The sequence below is a fragment of the Ictidomys tridecemlineatus genome, chromosome 5, assembly GCF_052094955.1.
Source record: "Ictidomys tridecemlineatus isolate mIctTri1 chromosome 5, mIctTri1.hap1, whole genome shotgun sequence".
Classification (NCBI taxonomy): Eukaryota; Metazoa; Chordata; class Mammalia; order Rodentia; family Sciuridae; genus Ictidomys; species Ictidomys tridecemlineatus.
In genome coordinates this window covers 39,706,754-39,729,303 of record NC_135481.1, presented here as the reverse complement: position 1 = coordinate 39,729,303, position 22,550 = coordinate 39,706,754, and the positions used below count along the sequence as shown (strand labels likewise).

The 22,550-nt window shown below is 50.1% G+C and overlaps 1 protein-coding gene and 1 long non-coding RNA gene across 8 annotated transcripts in view; one reads left to right on the top strand and one right to left on the bottom strand.

Moving 5' to 3' along the window:
- LOC120886887 (uncharacterized) overlaps window positions 1-840 on the bottom strand; it is a 10,349-nt gene extending 9,509 nt beyond the window's left edge. For all 3 annotated transcript variants that reach the window (XR_013438834.1, XR_013438835.1, XR_013438836.1), the window contains exon 1: window positions 119-840. This is a non-coding gene — a long non-coding RNA (uncharacterized LOC120886887). The remainder of the gene's footprint in view (window positions 1-118) is intronic.
- Window positions 1-22,550, top strand: part of Pak6 (p21 (RAC1) activated kinase 6) — a 22,785-nt gene extending 235 nt beyond the window's left edge. The window contains exons 1-10 of one of the 5 annotated variants that reach the window (XM_005316395.5): window positions 352-496; window positions 962-1,075; window positions 11,506-11,714; window positions 12,557-13,210; window positions 17,552-18,049; window positions 18,194-18,327; window positions 18,620-18,746; window positions 18,829-18,954; window positions 19,467-19,601; window positions 20,982-22,550. In XM_005316395.5, the coding sequence (XP_005316452.2) occupies window positions 11,511-11,714; window positions 12,557-13,210; window positions 17,552-18,049; window positions 18,194-18,327; window positions 18,620-18,746; window positions 18,829-18,954; window positions 19,467-19,601; window positions 20,982-21,149 (2,046 nt within the window). In that variant the 5' untranslated portion in view covers window positions 352-496; window positions 962-1,075; window positions 11,506-11,510 and the 3' untranslated portion in view covers window positions 21,150-22,550. The other 4 variants (XM_078049819.1, XM_078049817.1, XM_078049818.1 and 1 more) reach the window with 4 other exon arrangements.

Here is a 22,550-nt window from a genome sequence, read left to right as displayed (position 1 = left end):
ATTGCAGCTTGGGCTCTCCAGGATGTGTGGGTGGCACCCACGGCACCTCTTAGGTCCCAAAGAGTGGGCCTGCGGCTCCACAGCGTGCATCTGGAAGATAAATTAATGAGTTAATTACCAGCCGGTGCTCAGCGGATAATCCAGGTCGGGTCTTTGCGTGGCGGGCAGACAGCTATGGGAGCGGCCGTGTCAGGGTAGGTGGGAGCTGGAGCCAAGAGGTTGGAGGGAAAGCGCTGGGCAAGGGTCGTTCCTTCGGCAGCGGGGCTCCTTGCCTTGCTGCCCCTGCACCCCTGCGCGATTTTTCCCTTGTTCTGCGTTCGCTATGTCCTACCTGAGGCCACACCCTGAAATCAAACTCGCGGCCAGGTGAAGCGGCGCTGCACAAACATGTAAGCGCGGCCCCTCCTCGCCGTTCCCCGCGCCGAGGTCCCTCCCGCGGAGGGCGGGCCTGGTTCCCGCGGCCTCTCCGAGCGCTCGCGGGCTTCTCGCTCGGCAGGTGGGTGCTTGGCCGCTGCCAAAGGCCGGTGATCCCCCTCCCGGCCCGGGCCGCGGTGAAGGGACAGGCCTTGTCTCAAGCGCGCTCCCTTACCCCGGCTTTCAGTCCCCGAAGTTCGAGGCTGGCCCGAGCGGGACAGAGTGGCCTTACGCGCGGGCACAGCGGGCTCGGCGCCCCCGGAGCGCAACCTATTCTGCGTGCGCGCCAACTCGGCGCAGCAAGGCGGTGGCCGCGCGGGGTCCGACAGCGGTGGGGAGAGGGGCCACCCCGGAAGCTGCGCTACGCCCACCTGCCCCTCCTCCCAGAGCCCCGCTGGGAGCCGGCCGCAGCCTCTAGCACCTCAGATCGCTCAGGGGGGGGGAGGCGTGGAGCAGTTCGCAACGTCTTAGACTCCAGCCAGTCGCGAAATCTGGGGGACACTTACTACATTTGTCACAATGTTATTTCTTATGTGTTTCTGTTTAGGCCTGCGGTGGACTAGCCCTGGAAGGTCCTTGGTCTTCCCTCGGTGCCCAAGAGAGCTGACTGCTGAAGGGTGAGGAGACCCAAGGAAGAGGAGTCAGGGAAGGCCTCCCGGAGGTGAGTGAGGAACATGTAGCCCTGGAGCCTTCTCCATACCTTCCTGAGGGGCAGGCTGGGAGGAACAGTGGTCAGGCAACTGACTCCCTCCTAGTTAGGCAGTGGCTTAATCCCTGCTAGTTGTGATTTCTCAGTCCTTAGTGGTTGCATATAGTTACTCACACCACTTCAGCCCCATGATAGGTCATGAGGGCTTCAAATGGCTGTCCCTGTCCTGGCACAAGCTTCAGATTTTCATCAGGTCTGATGCCTGTCTGGGGTGAGGCAGCGTCAGCCAGGCCAGTTGCATTGAACGCAGGCTTGCAGAAGAGGATTCCAAACAGAAAGTGCGGTAGCAGACCGGCATCTGTGCTTAGCAGGGCAAGAGGTGGGGACTTCAGGAGTCCCAGGCAGAGATGCCCCTGCTCTGCACATTGCAGTCTGCCAGCTGGTTCCCCAGATCCCCAGACCCCCAGACATGCTAAAATTGCCCCAGCTCTTCCCATAGCCAGGAAGTAACTTTCCATATAGGGTGTGGATGCTGTTAGGAACACCAAGGGCTAAGACATGAGAGTTCCCAAGATTGGGGTGGTGTATTCTCTGTATCCCCCCACACCCCCATCTGGTGTTTGTTAGGCTCCTTGGGTTTGTTTTACTAGGTGGTGGGCAGGGTGGGGTCTCCAATCTATGTGGTCATTTTTGTGTCTGGTTTAGTATGTATTGCAATGCTGTTAATTCTCCTCTTGGTTCTCAGTGACTGAGAACATTTTTAACCAAAAAGAGCTGAGTTTGAATCCTAACTGCCTGTGACTCCTTTGGCACATTTGTTTTATTTCTCTCCAAATTTTTTAATGTCCTCAACTGTAAAATGAGGATGGATTGCCATTCTCATAGGGTAGTTGTGAGGAGTAACTGTAATGATAAATGTCCTTCAGCCCCAGAGGCCACCTCACTGGCCTCCAGTTGGAAAAGTTTAAACTACCCTTGAGTCCTCCTCTCTGGGAGGATTTTGAGAATGGTCTGGCTATTTGGCAAGACACTGTTGGAGGGTGATAGAAAAAAGCAGTAGGAATAAAGTAAGGGCAGAGGGTTCATGGAAGATGAATAGTGTGTAAGACCCTAATTCAGGGTCTTTGGCCCAAGGAAGGGGCCGTTTCTGGCTTTAGTGGCAGAAGTAGCAACACCCTCAGTACATGTCACATGTGTTCACATGTTCATGGGTGACCCTGACTATACCATTATCATGGGTGCTGTCTGGGGTAGAGGGAGCATTCAGCTCAAGGACTCTGGTTTCATCTCCGCTCTAAATAGTTGTGTGATCTAAGATAAGTCATTTGCTTTCTCTGGGCTCTGGGTATGGTGAATGAGCTTGGAGTCAGAGCTTTGCATTCCAGTTCTACACTGACCATCTTAGATATTTGCTTTTCTCTGAGCCTTGGTTTCTTCATTTAACAATGGAACCTGTAATATCTACCATTACCATTAGATGTACTAATAAGAAGCACCTAGCGCAGAACCTGGTATGGGGCAGGCACTTTCTGTGTGTATATTCTTTTTCTTGTCACCTGCTTCCTCTTCCTATCCACCTTCCATCTTTAAAATGGGCCCAAGAAATCAGGTTCAAACTATCTCACAGTGGTTTTATGTATATAAAGTGAGGAGGCAAGCAAAATATAGATATGGAAAGCTAAGGGCTGTCAAAACAAAAGGGAGTCTTGTAGTTAGGGACTATGGAGATTCTTTCTGGCAAGATATTAAGGTCTTGAGTCTCTACATGTGAAGACTGTTGCAATCTGAGAGGCTAAGGAGGTCCCTGACCCTAAACCCTTCAAGGAATGTAATTCTTCAAGTTTTCCTTTGGAGACAACCCCATGCCCAGAAAGCCCAATGCTATACACCCAGAGATGGGTGGGCACAGGTTAGGATTCAAGACACAGTAAACAGAAGTCAAAGAGATGGACTGGCCTGAGCCCCTGCTGGACTGCAGCAATGTCCAAGTGGCTAGAGCTGGGCTGAGAGGCAGTTTGCGTCAATATTGACCTTCCTCCGCTGGCCAGCCTGGCTCTTTGGCCTGTCATTCAGCTGGAGTGTTGACACAAGACACTCAATGAGCTTCATCATTGTATTTTTACAATTTTAAACAACACCCCATTATCTCTTCCCTGGTGATTCACTGGGTCCTCTGGTATGGGAACTGTGGTAAGGATAGGGAACCCAGAAATTTTGGCTGATTGTATGCACAGTGCCCACCATCCTGGCACAGGCCTCATTCTTCCTGGGTCACTTGAGTGGGGCAACAGAACCTCTGGGTACTACCCAGTCTTCTGGGGACTTCCAACACTTCAGCACACTGGCCCTGGGAGAAAGTCTACAAAGTCTATGGGTGATGGGGCAGAGGGCATGGCCCCACCTAAGATCTCCTATCCTGCATGTGGCAATCAGGCAGAAAAGTAGATGAAATTTCCTTCCCTGTGGTGTATTTTTTTGGAGCCAGGATAAGGTCTGGGGTGCTGTCTTTCTTGCCTCTCATGTCACATGAAGAAGAGCAGATGGCAGACCTATACCTGAGGGAGACTGAGGAGAGACAGAATCCAGCTCCACACAAAGGAAAAGCAGCGAGGGGACCAAGGGAACAGAAGGCAGGGGCCTTGGGAAGGGGCAGGAGCTCTCTACTGATAAACATATGCAAGCAGAATATGGGCAGGCTCCTATTGGGAATTGCCACAGAGGGACAGAATTTAGGCAAGGGCAGAGGAGCCCATCTGAGGAACCCCATGGTGTTTGTATTACCATTTCTTAAGGTGGCACAGGCTGGCCTATAGCAACATCTATTTGGAAGATGCAAACTAACCTGCCCAGAGAGAGCAAGAATATTGTCTTGTTTGCTCCCAGAGTCTAGAGTAGAGCAGGTACATAATAAATACTTTTTTTTTTTTAAAGTACTGAGGATTGAACCCAGGTCCTCACACATGCTAGGTAAGTGCTCTACCATTGAGTTACATCCCTAACCCTTTTTATTTTGTTTTGAGACAGGGTGTCACTAAGTCACTGAGTCTGGCCTTGAACTTGTGATGCTCCTGCCTGAGAGTAGCTAGAATTATAGGTATGCACCACTGTGCCCAGCCATAATAAATACTTTTGAGTAAAGGAATTAATAATGAATTCATATAAATATATTTATATATACACATACACACACACACATATATATATATATATATATATATATATATATAGTCAATGGATCTTTTTTTTTGAGAGAGAGAATTTTTTTTTTTTAGAGAAAGAGTGAGAGAGAGAGAGAGAGAATTTTTTAATATTTATTTTCCTTTTCTCGGCAGATACAACATCTTTGTTTGTATGTGGTGCTGAGGATCGAACCCCGGCCGCACGCATACAAGGCGAGCGCGCTACCACTTGAGCCACATCCCCAGCCGAGAATTTTTTTTAATATTTATTTTTTAGTTTTCGGCAGACAAACTTTCTTTATCTTTATCTTTATTTGAACCCAGCACCCCGTGCATGCTAGGCGAGCACACTACCGCTTGAGCCACATCCCCAGCCCCATCAATGGATCTTTTTACTTTATTTATTTATATGTGGTGCTGAGGATTGAACCCAGGGCCTCACACATGCCAAGCAGGTGATCTACCACTGAGCCACAACTCCAGCCCAATAATGAAATTTTATATTTAAACAAATTCCAGAAAGTAAAGGTTGAGGAAAAGGAAAATATCCCTGGTTAATGAGTTTATTCCTATGAAAGGCTATCTTTTATTCAAGGAAATTCTCAACCAGGGGGCTGATGAGGCCCATCCCTCCTCATAGGAGGGAGAATGACAATTCCCAAGACAGGTAAAAGAAGTCAAGCAACCCTATTCTATATCTCAGGGTGAAGAGACCCAGCTCTGGAAGAGGCAGATTCCTCTGCAGGCCACTCTGGGACTGGATGGTTGTAGTAACATGGATATTTTTCTAAGTTCTGTCGAGGTCAGGGGGGCTTACCTCTGTCTTGGCGCTATGATTCTAGGATAGGCACTAGAGTATCACCCTCAGAATGACACAGGGTGGAAGTAGTGAATGCTGATGGCTGGCTGTGGCCAAGTTCATCTCAGGGTCTGGATCAAACTCTGTCCCTTCCTTGCTGCTGCACTTGAGTAAATCACTCAGTCTGTATGGCCTACAGGTTCCTCTCCTGTGTAACAGATATAGTAACAGTGCTTCCTCGTGGGTTTGTGATCAGGAGATCACATATGACACTCTCAGTCCAGAGCCTGAGTCTTGTGCTAGGCTCTCTTAGAGAGGTGATTATTAAAAATATCCAGAACTGCTCCTTGAGCAAGAAGCTATTGCTCCCCTTCATTATTCCTGGAAAAGCTGGCAGAGGTGAATGAGTCCATTCTCTTGTCATTAATGGAAATGCTGAGGCCTAGAGAAGAAGGAAAATAGACCAAGGTCATAGCCCCAAGGTCCCACACTGAGCCTCATAGCCCAGAATGTGAGCTCTGATAAACTTCCCTGAGCCTCCCCCACTCTCACTGGTATCTTGAGCTGGGTGTTCTCTCCGCTTCTGGGAGCCAGGAACCAGCCCCGTTGGCAGATGCCTCTTCTCCTCTTAGTTGCTGGGAAATGGTGGGGAATCCCACCAGTCTCATTCATAGCAGACACTTTACCAACATCCCAGACCTTACACAAAAGACCAAAGCCTACCCCTTCAAAGGAGCTACAAATCCATCTAGACTTATTTTCTGGAAGACACCTTCCCAGCCCTTTTTTTGGGCATGGGGGCAGTGGTTACTAGGGATTGAACCCAGGGGCACTTTACCACGAGCTACGTCTCTAGCCGTTTTTTGTTTTTTATTTTGAGACAGGGTCTCACTAAGTTGTTTAGGGTCTCACTAAGTTGCTGAGGCTAGACTCGAACTTACAATCCTCCTGCTTCACCTTTTGAATTGCTGGGATTATAGGTGTATACCACCATACCTGAAATTTAGTGCATTCTCCTGACTCCATTTAGTGAGCCAAGAATCCTTGCCATGAAAGGGATTCACTGGGTGGAAACAACCCAAACTCACTCAAAGCCAGGTCCAGACACTGCCACTTCTGGGAAAAGCCCAGATAAGAGGTTAGGAGAATTGCTGACATTGATTCAAGACAGGCCCCAAAGATGGTTCCCAAAGGGGAATTCTAGGAATACCAGAGCATGTTTAGAATAGAGAGATGCATTCCCAAGAGGTCTGCCTCAAATGGCAAGGCTTATTTGAATGTGCAAGCTACTATACGTTTAAAATGAACTTAAGTCTCTGTACCTCTGCCCTGGGTCTGTGATCCCCACAGCTCTGGAAGCCTTAGCATCCCAGGCCCCAGCACATGGATATCTTCTGGGAGGAGGAGAAGCAAGAGTCTGAGAGGGTGACCCACACACCCTACAGCTTCTTTCTCACCCCTGTCATGGATGCTAGAAAAGCCAAACCAGGCTCTCCCTAGTCACTGGAACATAGCATCAGTCACTGGATCCTGCCCACTACTCCTTCAGCCAAGCCTACAGGTTGCCTGGTTCATTCTGAGACCTTCCAGAGGGGCTCTGCTTTTCACATATGCCAGGCTTGACCTCTACAGCCCCTGACACTACCCCTTTGGAACATTTTTATTCATCTCTTGCAGGGAAAAAAAAAAAAATCCTGGTTCCACAAAGAAGGGTCCGCCTACAAGTTAAGACAGCTCCAGGCGCCCCTAGGCTTTACCTCACAGTTGAGCCAGGAAAGAACTGGGCAGGTTAGTGAAGTAACAGCCTGTCTTCCCATTGCCCAAATGAAGGAGTGCATTAGGCTGTCAGCCCTCCTGGCTCATGAAGACCTCCAGGAAGAGATCAGCAGCCCAACTGCCTCCAGGGTTGATATAGATTGGATGGCAGGACCTTTGGAATCAAATCCAGATTCTGGGCCTAGCTCAGTCATGTCCTGTGATTTTGGGCAAGTTATCTGGCTTCTCTGACCCTTATCTGGATTCTTGGGTAATAAATTCCACTTCTCGGGGCTACTAATCCTTAGAAAGGGCCTAGCACATAAGAAAAGCTCCTGCCCTTTCTGTCTATTGCTACACACACACACACACACACACACACACACACACACACACACACACACACACACACACACACACCATTCCCAGAACTGTGGCTCCTAAACTCTCCCCACAGCTCTGTCCTTGGGCTCACTGGGTGTGGCAGCATTTCCTCCAGAAAGCCTCTGCAAGGAACTGCCTGACTCCCCTCTGCCAGCTCCAGCTGAAGGAAGCAGTCACAGCTGGACTTGTGCCAGGGGAGCTTCCTTCTTAAACTGGTTTGGGCTGGACCTTTCCTGCTCAGCACTGAGCATCTCCCTCTAACCCAGTCTTGGGTCAGCCAGCCAGAAGATTTGTCTGCAAACCGCAGAAGAGGAAAGTTCAAAGCATTCCTCAAATACAATAGTGCATTCCTAGCCCAGGGTCCAATCCTGGAAGCAGACTCCCTCCCCTGGGTTTGGGCAAGGTATTAGACAGGAGCAGCAAGGCCAACCAAGCCTGAGCTGGCCCCTGCCTCTGCCCATTCCTACCTTAGTCTGAGGCTTATAGCGGGGGGTTTTTTTTTGTTTTGTTTTGTTTTTTTCAGGCTAGTCAGAAGGAAAGGAAGGGAGTGTGAGGCAAGCCCCTCCTCCTCCATTCTTCCTCCTCAGTGGTATCTTTGACAACTCCTCTGCTGGATGGAGTGTGGATGCTGAGCAGAGAGACTGAGGGTAACAGTTGACAGGCTGGCATGAGGCCTGATTTGATGCCATTGCCTCATGGTAAATACAGCAATTGCCTCACTCAGGACCCCCACGACCCTTGGAAATTGGATTGGAAAAGGGAACCCTGGAAATGACCAGTTGAGGGCCTCTGAACAGCCCTTACTCCTAACCTATGCCATCAATAATTCTGCTTTGAGCTGGGTGTGGTGGCACACACCTGAAATCCTAGCACCTTAGAAGGCTGCAGGAGGATCACAAGTTCAAAGCCAGCCTTAGCAACTTAGTAAGACCCTGTCTCAAAATAAAACATAAAAAGGGCTGGGATGTGGCACAGTGGTTGAGTGCCCCTGGGTTCAATCCCTGGTACAAAAAAAAAAAAAAATTCTGCTTGAACAAAGAAAATCCTGGTAGTCTCTGGGACCCATAGATATGGACAGGTTTGGGTCCCAGAAAGTCAAGGGTCTCAGAAAGCCTACCAAACTTGGGCCCAATGGAATTAATCACTCCAGGCTGGGGGGAGGGAACAGCCAGACTATGCCCCCTCCTACCATCAAATTTATTATTTTACCTTTCATATGTAGGTCTATAATCCATCTGCAGTTAATTTGAGGATATGATATGAACTCATTTTTCTTCACATGAACATCTAATTGCTTCAGCTACATTTATTGAAAAGACCATCCATCCTCTACCATATTGCAGTGTCACCTTCATCATAAATCAAGTGACCTCATATGAATGGGTCTATTTCTGGATTTTCTCTTCTTTTGCATTAGTCTTTTTGTCAATCCTTATGCCAATTCTATACTATATTAATTATGGTAGCTTTATAATAAATCTTGATATATATTTAGTATAATCCTCCAACTCTGTTCTCAAGATTGCCTTGGCTATTCCTGGTTCTCTGCACATTTTAGAATCAGTGTGTCAATTTCTGCCCAAAAAAAAAAAAAAAAAAATCTGCTGAGACTGAAATAAATCTGTAGGTTAATTTGGGAGTAATTGACACATCCTTGCCGTATTGAATCTTCCAGTGTACGAACATTCTTAAATATCTTTAATCTTTGTATTTTTCAATGTAAAGATTTTACAAGTCTTTCATTAGATTTATTCCTATGTTTTATATTTTTAAATAAAATAGTAAATGGTATCTTTTTATTTCATTTTCTATTTTTTGGTTTCTGGGATGTAGAAATTAATTGACTTGTTTATGTTCACCTCGAGTTAAGGACTTTCCAAATTTACTTATTTAATCCCAGTAATTCATATATAGAATTTTCTGTATGTTCTACTTATACAATCATGTTGTCTACATGTTATTGGTCTTACCACTTTTCAAATGGTCCTAGCAGCCTTTCTTTAGGTTGCTAATTTCACAATAGTTAATGACTGCTGGTTTCTAAATCTCCATCCATTCCCACAAAGCCTGAGCTTAACTGACTGCTTCTGCCACCCTCACCACCATAAGCCCTGGACCTAGGACTCTGGGCTATTCTTTCTCCTCAGGTCTTTCCTACTGACTCTGGGGAGATTTTCTTCTGAAATGGCTATTAGAGTGAACTCAAGAGGGGAATTCTCTTATCACTTAGACCACTTGCTAAAGATAGTCTCCCCATGAGTTACTGCAGCAAGAGCCAAGAACTTGGTTGTGGGTAGGTAGTTGGTGGAGAGGGTTGTTCTGAGGTCACAGTCTCAGCCAGATCTTCTTCAGCTCTAGGTGTGTCTTTGCACCTCCAGAAGTCTTCACAGAGTTAAGGAGGAGGAAAAAAGTTCTGCTAACTAATCCAGGGATAGAGGGTCTGTCCAAGAGACTGCAAGAATAGCCCTGCTGATGAAGACCCTTCTGTAGTAAAAAGCAAAAGCTGGAGGGTAGGCATTCAGATTTTACTAAACCATGGAGAGTCTGCATAATGGAGATATGGTAAGGTCCCCGGATCCCCAAACCCAGAAATCAAGCATTACCCTTGAGAGATAAATCGGAGAGGATTTGGCAGCACCCTCAAGTGTCGGTATCCAGAGGCCTTGAGCTTAGAGGCAGGTATGTAAAGAGAGGCAAGAGATACAGTCTAATGGGACTGTACTTACTTCATACTCCCTAAACCCTGTCTTCTATGAACCCCATTTGATAGACAAAGAATCCTGAGATTCAGATTATCTAATTAACTTGTTCTTAGTCTCTTCAAATTCATGGGAGACTCCTTACAACTCAAAAAGGTACATTTCATTCCAAAGTCCTTGGGCTATAAGGGGTCTCACATCTATAGCTCTGCCTTTAGAGACTGTTAGGGAGATTCCTGGACCTCAAGGTCCTGAAAAGTGACTGGCATTCCAAGAAGTGTTCCATGAGTCCAGGTGGGTTTCTAGTGGGGAAGTGGTGGGCTGTTCAGGTTCTCTGTCTTTCTGAGTGGACACCAGCACCCTCTTGGACCTGTGACTCTCTAGATCTGTGAAAATGACCAGGGAAATGCCCATAGTGAGGCACCATATTTTCTCTCTCTCTCTCTCTCTCTCTCTCTCACACACACACACACACACACACACACAAATGGAAACACATTTCATTTTTTCTTAAAACCTGGAAGTGACCTTTCCTGAATCCACTGAACTATTTTAATCACTTTAGGTCCAAAAGCATTCAAGTAGGCACCCTGACCCTGTCTCCCATCAATATGTGGTTCCCTTTCAGGACTCTCCATGTGGCAAGGCTAGAGCCCTTTGGAAGTCACTTTCCCACCTAGGTTTCCAGTTTCTCTCTCTCAGAGCTAGTCACATTATCCTTTGCAGGCTCAGTAGGACCTCAGGCAAATGCCAGATCAGCAAGATGAGGGGATGCTGGCTTGACACCAACTGAGGTTTTGTGCAGTCAGAGTTCTGAGGACCAGAGAGGAATCCCTAGGGAAGCGGGACTGTCTGACTTCCCAGGAGAGCTTACTCTAGGATGGCTGACCTGAACCCACCCCAAGCTAATCGCCTTGGCTCAGGGCCTTTCTGGAGTTGAGACAAAGTACCTGGGAAGTATGGGAGCCCCTTGGGGGGTCCCTGATCCTATGCTGCATGGTCCCAATCTGGGCAACTAGCCCTAGTTAGTTGTCTTTTTATGAATGTTGTGTATCACATTAACAGGTTTTCTGTTGTTGAACCATCCTGGGACAAACCCAGACAGATTGTGATAAACAAAATCTTTAACATACAGTTGGATTCAATTTGCTACTTTTGTTCAGGGGTTTTCATATTTATGTTCTTAAGTAAGATTGGTTCAAATTTTCCTCTTGTATTCTTATCTGATCGAAGAATCAGGGTCATACTTCTTAAAATGAGTCTGCCAGCTTTCCTCCCTCTTTCTAATTATTTGACAGTAGAATGATATTTGTAATGGGCTTTGGATTTTAAAAAACACACCCCCAGAGTCTGCCTCCTCAGCAGGAGACTTGGCACAGACCAACAAATAGACACCTCTTTCCCTTGTTCCTAGTCTGCATTGGCTTATTTATGGCCCTTTTGTGGTTCCTGAGACTGTTTTGCTGGGAACCAGCCATTTCCCTGAGGAGGTAGGAATGACAGCAAAGGGCTAGGGATGGGTTCTGCTGGGGGAATAGGAGAGAGCTCTGTGCCTGGCACTCCAGCACCCACTGCAGCTACCCCGTGCTTCCTGGGCCAAAGCTCAACCTGACCCTCCCTTTGCAGGCACCATGTTCCGTAAGAAAAAGAAGAAACGCCCAGAGATCTCAGCCCCACAGAACTTCCAACACCGTGTCCACACCTCCTTCGACCCCAAAGAGGGCAAGTTTGTGGGCCTCCCACCACAATGGCAGAACATCCTGGATACACTGAGGCGCCCCAAGCCCGTGGTGGACCCTTCACGCATCACACGAGTGCAGCTCCAGCCCATGAAGGTAAAGGGGGTGGGCATGGATGGCGGCCAAGTTCAGCCTCTCCCACTCTGCAGAAAAACGGCTGGTAAAACCCCAGAGGCACCTGGAGGAGCCACCTAGTTATCAGCGTGGATGAGCCAGCTGTCTTAATTTCCTGGTAATCAGTCTCTCTCCCTGGGGATCCAGGGAGGCAGAGTCTGGGGAGTCCTTTGCATGGTGATAGGGATGCCAGATTTAGCAAATAAAAGTATAAGATAGCCAATTAAATTTGAATTTTAGATAATAGTCTTTAGTACAAATATGTTCCATGCGATATTTGGACCTATAACCTCAAAGGGATTGGCGCTTTCACAGACTGGGGCAATTCAGTTGTGGAGGTCCAGATGGGTATATCTAAGAGCCTGGTTGGGGTCTGGATCATGGGCGCTGTCAGGGTAGGCCATGAAGCTAGTGAGTGTGGAAAGGGCCCCTGGACTGGTACTGGAGTTCTAAGCAGGGGGCTTTGCATATGACTCTGAAGGCCACAGATAGAACTAGAGAATGGCGCTCCCTCCCCCTGTGCGCCTCAGTTCCCCATGCTCAGCAGGCCACGCTACTTGTCATGTTGTAACCCCATGGTTACCCACCTGCCTGTCCTGCTGACAAAGACCTTCTCCCTGTATCCTTGCACACTGCACCAGCATAGGCCTGACCCATTTGGGGCCCTAGTAAATGACTGAAAAACCAATGAATGGATGGATGATACAAAGGAGGTCCATAGGTGTTCCTCCCCAAGGCCCCAGAGAAGGCTGTGACCCTGGTCTCCAGGCCAGCCCTCCCTGCCTTGAAGGGGCTGCTCACACTCTTCTCTCTTCACTCTCCAGACAGTGGTACGGGGCAGCTCGGTGCCAACAGATGGCTACATCTCAGGGCTGCTCAATGACATCCAGAAGTTGTCAGTCATCAGTTCCAATACTCTGCGTGGTCGCAGCCCTACCAACCGGCGGCGGGCACAGTCTTTGGGGCTGCTAGGGGATGAGCACTGGGCCAATGATCCGGACATGTACCTCCAGAGCCCCCAGTCTGAGCGCACTGACCCCCACAGCCTCTACCTCAGCTGCAACGGGGGCACACCAGCAGGTTACAGGCAGATGCCATGGCCTGAACCACAGAGCCCACGGGTCCTGCCTAACGGGTTGGCCACCAAGGCACAGTCCCTGGGCCCTGCTGAATTCCAGGGTGCCTCACAGCGCTGCCTGCAGCTGGGTGCCTGCCTGCAGAGCTCCCCACCTGGCACCTCACCCCCTATGGCTACAGGGAGGCGGGGCGTGAAGACTGCCAAGCATGGCTCTGAGGAAGCCCGGCCACAGTCTTGCCTGGTGGGCTCAGCCACAGGCAGGCCAGGTGGCGAAGGCAGCCCTAGCCCGAAGGCCCAAGAGAACAGCCTCAAGCGCAGGTTATTTCGAAGCATGTTCCTCTCCACTCCTGCCACGGCACCTCCAAGCAGCAGCAAGCCAGGCCTTCCACCACAGAGCAAGGTAGGTCAAGTGGAGCTTCCTTCTGGGGCTACTCAGGAGCACAAGGATCCTGGATTGGCAAATGGCCACAAGGAATGGGTGTCAGAAACACAGGACCTGCCTGGTCTTTCCTACTTTATATAGAGTCAGGGTTAGGAAGAATGTGAGGAATCAAAATGATCGACAAACTAGGTCAACCTCAGCTGAGGATTGTACCCAGAACCAACTGAGCTCTTGTCCTCCAAAGGCTTAGCGTGTGAGAGTCGGAGGTTGTAAGCCAGGTCCTCTAACAAGAGTGGGGGTACCCTGGCTGACACTCCTGTGGGGTCTTGGAGGACCACTCCAGGAAGCAGACACTCCCCTGGTAAAGTAGCATCTTTAACCACAAGCCCAAAGCAGACCATCTTGACCTGCGATGCCCAGCAAGCCCCCAGGCTCCTGCCTGGGTGTGTGCTCCTGCCCCATCTGCCTCCCTCTTCTCAGAACTCTTCCCCAGCATGCCCCCAAGACCTGCGGAGGGGCTTCCTGGATGCATCTCCCTCAGGTGGCAGAAGTATGCACAGTAATGCCTCCAGTGAGGAGGGCTCCTGCCACTCTACCTTGTTCCCTTTGTTCCTTAGCCTTTTCTTTTGGGTAGGAGTTGTTTTGTTTCATATTTCTGTAGTTATTTCTTCTCTAGCATATATGCTACCTGAAAATCCAGAGAGTTGAATTTTCCCAGATCTGGAAACCTCAGGAGAACTGACTCCTGGCACTTGTGATGGCCTTAAACACAGAGAAAGGAAAGAGTGAGGGAGTCCCAGTGGTGACTGTTTTGCAGGCAAATTGGAGCATGTTTTTGCTTCTTACCTGCCCTATGGCATATTGTCCGTCCATAGACACAATCACATCTTTTCCCATTTGGCAAATGAGAGGACCTACTTAGTGTCTCCAATGAGTCAAGGAAGGAAACACAGAGAACTTGCTCAGGACCGTGCATGCTGTCCTGGGACCTCTGGACTCTTTTTTGGCTACAAAGCTTTATAACCATTGGCAGCCAGATGTCTTCTAGGTCCTGAGCATCAGGAAGAATGAGCTGCGGCTACAGCAACAGGGTTTTCAGTCAGGCCAAAGAAACAGTGGCTGATATAGTGTGACTCCTGCCTCCTAGGACAGATTTGGGAACTAGATTTGGGAACAAGTCCCTGCTTCCCGTGTTAGCCATGGCATGAATGCGTTCCAGCCTGAATGGGGGTGGGAGGTTTGGGAGGTGTCCAGGAACTACAGACTTCTAGTTTCCTGCCGGCTGAGGCACCCAGGGAAGGTTCTGGGCTTCATGCACTCCAGTTCCTGTTTCACTAGGACAAAGGACAGTGGTTTGGGTTCTGCATAGGACATGGTTTGAAGTGTTCATGTCAGATCCTTATGAGCTTAAGGGTCTCTGGAAGGCTGTGCACATGGGGAGATATCTCCCCACTCCAAACTAAGGTAGGAGCAGGATAGTGCATACCACTAGGGAGGTGAGAATCAGAGCTTGATCCCTCTCATGGGAGTCCTGCTGGATGGGCTTCAGGGATTTGAAGAAAAGGAGTGCCAAAATTAGACTGTGCACTGACCTGCATCTGTTGGTTGCGGCCAATACCCCACAGCCAGGCACAGGCCTGTTTGTCCCTACATGCTTAGAACCACCATGGGCCACCACTGCTGGGTGTGCTGGGTGCCTCCACAGTAGCTGATAGTGGTCATCTTGGGCTTGGGGATAGCACAGTACCAAATCCAGAGGAGTGTTTTTTCTGGGTGCTTCAGGCTTACCTTTCTAGATAAGTGCTCTCAAGCCAGACCTCTGAGCTGCTCTGAAAGCACTAGTGACATTTAGAGCAGATAGTCCTTTGTTATGAAAGCTGCCCTGTGCTTTGTAGCAGCATCCATAGCTGGAACCCACTAGATGATAGTGCCACTTCCAGTTGGACAACCAAACATGCCTCTAGATACTACAGAAAAATCAGACACACACACACTCCCTGTCCTTGGTTGAGAAACAGTGGTTTAAGTTGCAACACAGATGGGAAACATTAAGCTCTCCCATCCACCCCAGGCCACAAGCCCTCTGCACTAGACACCCAGGAGCTGGCTCTGGACATTCATGGTAGCTCCCACAGCAACAGCCAGGTCTTGGTGCCCTGGGCTGTCAGGCTACTAAGGCCTAGTGTTCCAGGCATGGCTGTGGGAGGTCTGAGTACAGCCTCAGGGCTCCTGTTCTCAGCCCCTGGCAGAGCAGTCTGTAATAACTCACTGGCTAAAGAGCAAAATGAGAAGGACAGATAGGAGCTTTGGGGATGTAAAAGTGGTTCCACTTAGAATCAGAAGGGCAACATTGATCAAGCACCTACATGTACCATATACTCACAGCAAGGAAACATGGCAGCAACAGGACCACAGCAAAGTGGTAAGCCCTCCATGAATGGCTTTATTGCTTTATAAAACTGTTAAGATATAGCCTCTGCCTTTAAGCACTTATGGTACAACCCACTCAGCTGGCAGTGGGAGACCTAAGGGCCAAGGAGGGAAAGGAAGTATCACTATGGTGATGCTATTGCTGGTGCTGGCTGAGTTCAGGGACAAAGCCTATGTCAAGGTCTCTTCAATTAGCTTCCTTTCCACAAGGTCTCAGTCACACTAGAAACCATCAATCCAGAGCCCGTAACAATTCCATCATGTGTTCCCCTTTTCCTTTCTTGGCATGGTTTGATAAGTGAAGACCTATCCAGCCCTACCTCCATAGCCCAAACTATGTTGATATAGGGCTCTTGACTGCACCATTCCACCCCTGGCCCCAAGATGCAGGCTTTGTCCCTGAACTCAGCCAGCACCAGCAGTAGCATCACCACAGGGGCCTTGACAGAGAGGAGAGGGAGGGAACCCTCTTCCTGGCTCCTCCATGTGGCTTGTCTCTTCACACATCCACAGAACTGTGGTCCATGGGCCTCTGCAGAAGTTCTGGAGGCCAGAGGTGAAGGACATCATTTATAGCCTTTATTAGGAATTCCATGGAGAGAGGACAAGGGCCATTAGAGAAACCTGAAGAGGAGCTTTAGGTGGCCTTCAAGCTCTACCCCACCACACATAGATGATCAGAGAGCATATTTTCTGAGTGAAGTCCATATTCGCAGACCAGCAGACAACCTCCTTAGCCCTGAGCCTTTTTACAGAACCTCTGGGGGCTGGCAAGGGTGATTGTGTGATAAAATGAGGCCTGTGGCCCCCCCTTCTCTCCCTGATCTTTTGACATCTCATGTAACCTCTGCTTTTAGGATATGACATCACAGACTCTGTACTGGCTGTGCTGCCTTGACTTCCCCACCCTCCTCCACCTACCCACATCTACCCATATCTACCTAAATCCCCTTCCCACAACTCCTGGAAGCTTTCTGAGGCCATTAAAATACATCTCTACTCTAAGGACTATCTGAATCAGGCTCAGAAATCTGCAGTTTATCTAGCTCCCCAGGTCACTGCACATAGCCCCTTCAGTTTTCGGGAGGATACTGGGCTTAGAAAGGGTGGCTTGTCTAAAGCAGACTAGTACTGAAGCTTAGATGCTGATGCCCCAGCCAAAAGTCCCGCTCATTCATTGTAAAGAGGGAAAGAGTGTGAGGGTTAGTTGCTGGCAAAGGAATGGCCTTACTCTTTGACTATGCACACCAGGGATAGAGTAAGTCCAAGCAATTCTGGGAGGTTTTCTGGCTCTGGCCCTGCAAAGGTTGAGCCTGTCAGAGGTAGGTGCCCCCTTGGTGCACAGGCAGGCATGGGCATGCAAAACCATCACAGCATAGCCTTCTGCTGGCAGCACCCTTCTCTACAGGGGCACCTGACCTGCTTGACCGCCTGGCAAGGCCAGGAACTGTAGGGAGTGGAGCCCTGAAGCTGTCAGACCCTAGCCTTGCTTCTGGGAGCCCAGTCACAGCTGGCCCTGCCCAGGACCTCTTCCACCCACATGGGAAGCCTCAACCCAACTTCTCAGAGTAGCTCCAGAGCACAGAAGCAGGACTTTGCCTCACAGTAGCCTCCCTGGGGCCCAGCTGTCATTCACCTAGGAAGAAATACCCAGCTGGACGACACCCCAGGGACTTGGATCCTTCCCAGGAGCAGCAGAATGTTGTTGGCCTGTTCACTTGGGAGTGTGGCAGGAATGGGGCTGTTTCCTAAGTACGACTGGTTGGGCTTCAGCTTCATTTGAAAATCTTTGCTCACAATATCTCCTCAGCTTGTTCTGAAGCCCTGCCTGTATCCAGAGATCACAGTGGCTGCCCCTTGCCTCTGGGAAACTTGCTCCAAAATCTCCTATAGCCACGTCCCTACCTGTTTCTTTCCTTTTCTTTGCAGCCCAACTCTGCTTTCCGACCACCACAGAAAGACTCCCCTCCAAGCCTGGTGGCCAAGGCCCAATCCTTGCCCTCAGAACAACCCATGGGGACCTTCAGTCCTCTGACCACCTCGGACACCAGCAGCCCCCAGAAGTCCCTCCGCATAGCCCCAGCTACTGGCCCACTTCCAGGTCGGTCTTCCCCGGCGGGCTCCCCCCGCACCCGGCATGCCCAGATCAGCACCAGCAACCTGTACCTGCCCCAGGACCCCACAGTGGCCAAGGGTGCCCTGGCTAGTGAGGACACGGGCATTGTGACACATGAGCAGTTCAAGGCTGCACTCAGGATGGTGGTGGACCAGGGTGACCCCCGGCTACTGCTGGACAGCTACGTGAAGATTGGCGAGGGCTCCACGGGCATTGTTTGCCTAGCCCGAGAGAAGCACTCTGGCCGCCAGGTGGCCGTCAAGATGATGGACCTCAGGAAGCAGCAGCGCAGGGAGCTTCTCTTTAATGAGGTGGGAGGACAGGATGGGACATGGGTGGGGGCAACTGGGAGATAAGTGAGCACATAACCAGGCCGGACATCTGCGGGCCTGAGTGGTCAGGTGGTCATGCCTCAGGGGCACTGTGCCAGCACTCAGGTTCCCCTTCACCCCCAGGTGGTGATCATGCGGGACTACCAGCACTTCAACGTGGTGGAGATGTACAAGAGTTACCTGGTGGGCGAGGAGCTGTGGGTGCTAATGGAGTTCCTGCAGGGCGGGGCCCTCACAGACATCATCTCCCAAGTCAGGTGGGCAGCTGGGAAGCTGGGGCCCTGAGGGAGGCTCTCCCCACCACTTCGTTGGCAGGGGGGTTGTGGTGCCTGTCATATTGTCTGAGGGACCCCCTACCTGTTTGAGGTAACTGAGATCCAGGGTTTTCAAGGGTGTGAGAAGAGAAAAGTAGGCTGGGGCCTGAGGGGGCTGCTGGACACATTGCCTAGGAGATGTGGGGCCCTGTGCCAAGGATTCCCTTCTTCCTAGTCCAGCTGCCCTGCTAAAGTTATCATTCTCTTCCCTCGTGGCCCTGCTGACCTTGTCCAGGCTGAATGAGGAGCAGATCGCCACTGTGTGTGAGGCTGTGCTGCAGGCCCTGGCCTACCTGCATGCCCAAGGTGTCATCCACCGGGACATCAAGAGTGATTCCATCCTGCTGACCCTTGACGGCAGGGTAGGCCCTCCCTTCCTGCTCCTCCCTTGCATTTCTCCTCCTGGTCCTCCTGGCCCTCCAACTACTCCCCTTTCAACCCCAGGTGAAGCTCTCGGACTTTGGATTCTGTGCTCAGATCAGCAAAGATGTCCCTAAGAGGAAGTCCCTGGTGGGAACCCCCTACTGGATGGCTCCTGAAGTGATCTCAAGGTCTCTGTATGCCACTGAGGTAACCATTCCGCCCACCAATGAGGCTTGAAAACATGCAACTCCAAAGAGGCTTGAAAACATGCAACTCCTCTGCCCTGACGCTGTCTGACCCTAGCTGTCTTCCCTGCCCTGCTTCTGGGAGCTCAGTCACAGCCACAGTAACTCTGGTTCTCAGGTAACCTCTCAGTCAGTAACTGGCACCCTTTCTGATGAGCTGCTGTAACCTAGACTTCACTGCTGGGAGTGGATCCTCCAACTATTCCCCCTCCACCAGCTCAACAGCAAAGTGGGGTGTGGCCAGGCTTCCCCAATCATGATGCCCTCTCTCAGAGACTGGCTTATAGTTCTATCCCTATGGTCTCTGGCCACTAATGCAGGAAGTAACAAACCACTGGGCAGCTGATCAGGGGAGGAAGGAGATAGGCACAAAGACACCAAGGAGAGTTGAGACCAGCTGCTTCTTCCCATGCAGCATGCTGCCACCAAGGGCCAGGCTACAGCAGTAGGATCAGGGATATTCTTCCCCTGCAGGTGGATATCTGGTCTCTGGGCATCATGGTGATTGAGATGGTGGATGGGGAGCCCCCCTATTTCAGTGACTCCCCAGTGCAAGCCATGAAGAGGCTCCGGGACAACCCCCCACCCAAGCTGAAAAACTCTCACAAGGTAGGTTGGTGTATAACATGTGACCCCATAGACCCTATTCTTCCTGTGGTGAGAGGACCACAGCCTATAATCCCATCCTCTCCCTCCACCAAAACCAGAGGGTTCAGTATCTTTCTCACACAAAACCTGCACCTGGATGCAGAGCCCCATTTACGCATACTCCTATGTTCATTCCAGTTTCCCAGCTACAGCAGCCAAGGTGCCCTGCAGCAGGCACTGCCAGGTGCCCAGAGGCACCTATAAGCAGAGAAAGTAAAGAGTCTCTTCTTTCTAGGGCAGCGGGTGGAGGGGGACCAGAGAAGCCTAATTGAGCATCAGCCCTTCTACCCCATTTGTCGGGACCCACACCGTGATACAGTGTTCCTGTCTATCATAGCAAATGGCTTGTCCTCCCTATGGCACATTCTGACCACAGCCAGAGATAGAGCTTTCCCCTTAGAACCAGTATAAATGTGTATTATATTTAAGCCTTTCCTGCCAAATCCATCCCCAAACCTGCAGACCTTACCTGTGATCACCCCCTGCTGGCAGTTCAACACAGGACTGCCAAATGGCACTGCCATCTGGTGGTTAGAGCAAGAATTGTCCCAGAGGGTTAAAGTCCATAATCAGCAGTTTTGTGACCCCCCCCCCCCCCAAAGACAGTCGGCTGGGAGGACCAACAGGAAACATCTTCCAAGACAACTGGAACCTGTACTAGTAACCCAATATAAGCATATAGAGGATTCCTCCACATCTAATTCCCCAGAGGAGGTAGCCTTCTCTAGCAGCCTAACATCCCCAAATACCAGTTCAAAATGAACCAAGCCCTGCCTTAGAACAACAAAGAAAGCTTTTCAGGTCCCAGCTTGTACTTTTCTATTTTTCAAGTACTCCCTAATTTCTGTCCTCTTTTTTTAGTCTTCACTTAAGCCTTATGTGGCAGACAAAAGAGGCATTCTTCATCATTAGCCCATTCTGCAGATAAAACTAAGGTCTGGAGAAAATTTCAACTTGCCTGAGATCAGGGATAGATCTGGACCCAGGACTGGATTATTGATGCCAGTTCCCTGCTCCTTCTGCAGAGTCACAGGGCCTGAATGCTGAGAGCTTTGTGAAGCCAGCCAGTGGAGTGGGCTGTACATGGACCCAGCTTCCTAGAGTCCCAGACATCTTAATTCCATTGCTTGGCAACTCCCATTACAGGTGAACTGGCCACAGTTCCAGGACTGATGCATCCTCATTTACCTATTTGATAATCAAACAAGCTCTGAGCCTGGGAGGAACCAGGAAGTAAGCAATAAGAGAATTCGAAACTTTCAAACAATAATAGGCCAGGCAGTCAGGTCATTCCAAAGTAATTGTAAACCATGACTTCCCCTGGTTGCCCTGTCTCCACAGGTATCCCCAGTGCTGCGAGACTTCCTGGAGCGGATGCTGGTGCGGGATCCCCAAGAGAGAGCCACGGCCCAGGAGCTCCTGGACCACCCTTTCCTGCTGCAGACAGGGCTGCCTGAGTGCTTGGTGCCCCTGATCCAGCTCTACCGCAAGCAGACCTCCACCTGCTGAGCCCACTCTGAGTGCACCTGCCACCTGTGCCCCACAGGCAGGGGACACTGGGCATCCAGCCCTCCAGCAGGGCTTGTCTGCCTCATTCTCTCAGTATTCTCTCCAAAGATTGAATGTGAAGTTCCACCCCTATCCTATTGCCCCTTTGCCCACTGGGCCAGGCCGGACCTGCCCCCTTGGTCTCTCTCCCTCCCCAAAGAATCCCCAGTTGCCTTTGGGATGATGGAGACCCCCTCCTGCAAGATTACCCTTTGTTATTTGCACAGGGATATTTCTAAGAAACAGAGACCAGCACTCCTAGCCTCTGTGGTCAGCAAGCAGAAAAGGCTGCTGCAGACTTTTTAAAAGTAGTTGTATACTAGCATCTCAAGCCACCCAAGAGGGCCAACTTCCCATCTTCACATGGATACTTGCTGTTCTCAGCTCCACCTTCAAGCCTTGGGGTCTCAGAGGGCCACAGGGAAGGTTTTTATTACCTGAACCCTACTTCCTCCCTTGGTCTAACTTCCTAAAGGCACAGTCCTGCCTATACCTGCTCCCTGCCCCACCTGTACTGCCTCTCCCCACACAGCCTATCAGAACTGTGAAAGGCCTGCTTCTAGGCCACGGGAGGGGAAAGGGGGCATTTTCTGAGTGAAAGAGAAAGAATGGGGTTGGCGGTAAAAGTGGCCTCACTATAGGTTGGAGAGAACTTCACGTGTGAGTATGTGTATATGTAAGGGGAGGAAGGACCCAATGGCCTGTGTCCCTTCAGTTACCCGCAGCCAGCTTCAGGAGGGCTATCCGAACCTCTTCTCCCACTAGGCTCAACTCTGAAGGGACCCCCTTTCTTGGCCTGGCTCCCTACCTCTCAAGTCCCATGTTTCTTTTCAATCAGTGAATTGAGTCCACCAATGCTGGGGACTCACAAGATTCCTGAGTCTCTTCCATACTGTGGCGTCTGAGAGCCAGAGACAGGAATAGTAAGGCGATAAACTTAGTTTTCCTGTCAGCTTCATCTCAATAACCAGGTCATCAGGGACCCGTCCTTCAGACTCTAGGCTGGGACAGAAGGTATACCACCTCCTGGGGGTCCATCACATCAGAAGGGCACCCCATCTGTGTGAACCTGCTGCCCCAGCTGCCTCGTCAGACCCTTGCCCCCTTATCCTCCTTCCCTCTCCACCTTTTAGGCTATTGTGAGACAGGGAAGGCCAGGGAAGAATTCCGGGTGTCTGGACCCTTTCCAGATAATATTTTTAGATCCCTCTGTCCCCTAGTGATCAGCTTTAGGGCAAAGAAATTGCAAGGACATTTTTTTTTAAGGGTCAGAGTTTTAAAAACAAAAGGATCTTCCCTAGAAATTTTTGTGAATTGTTTGCACTTGTGCCTGTTTTAAATTAAACTGAGTGTTTAAACCGC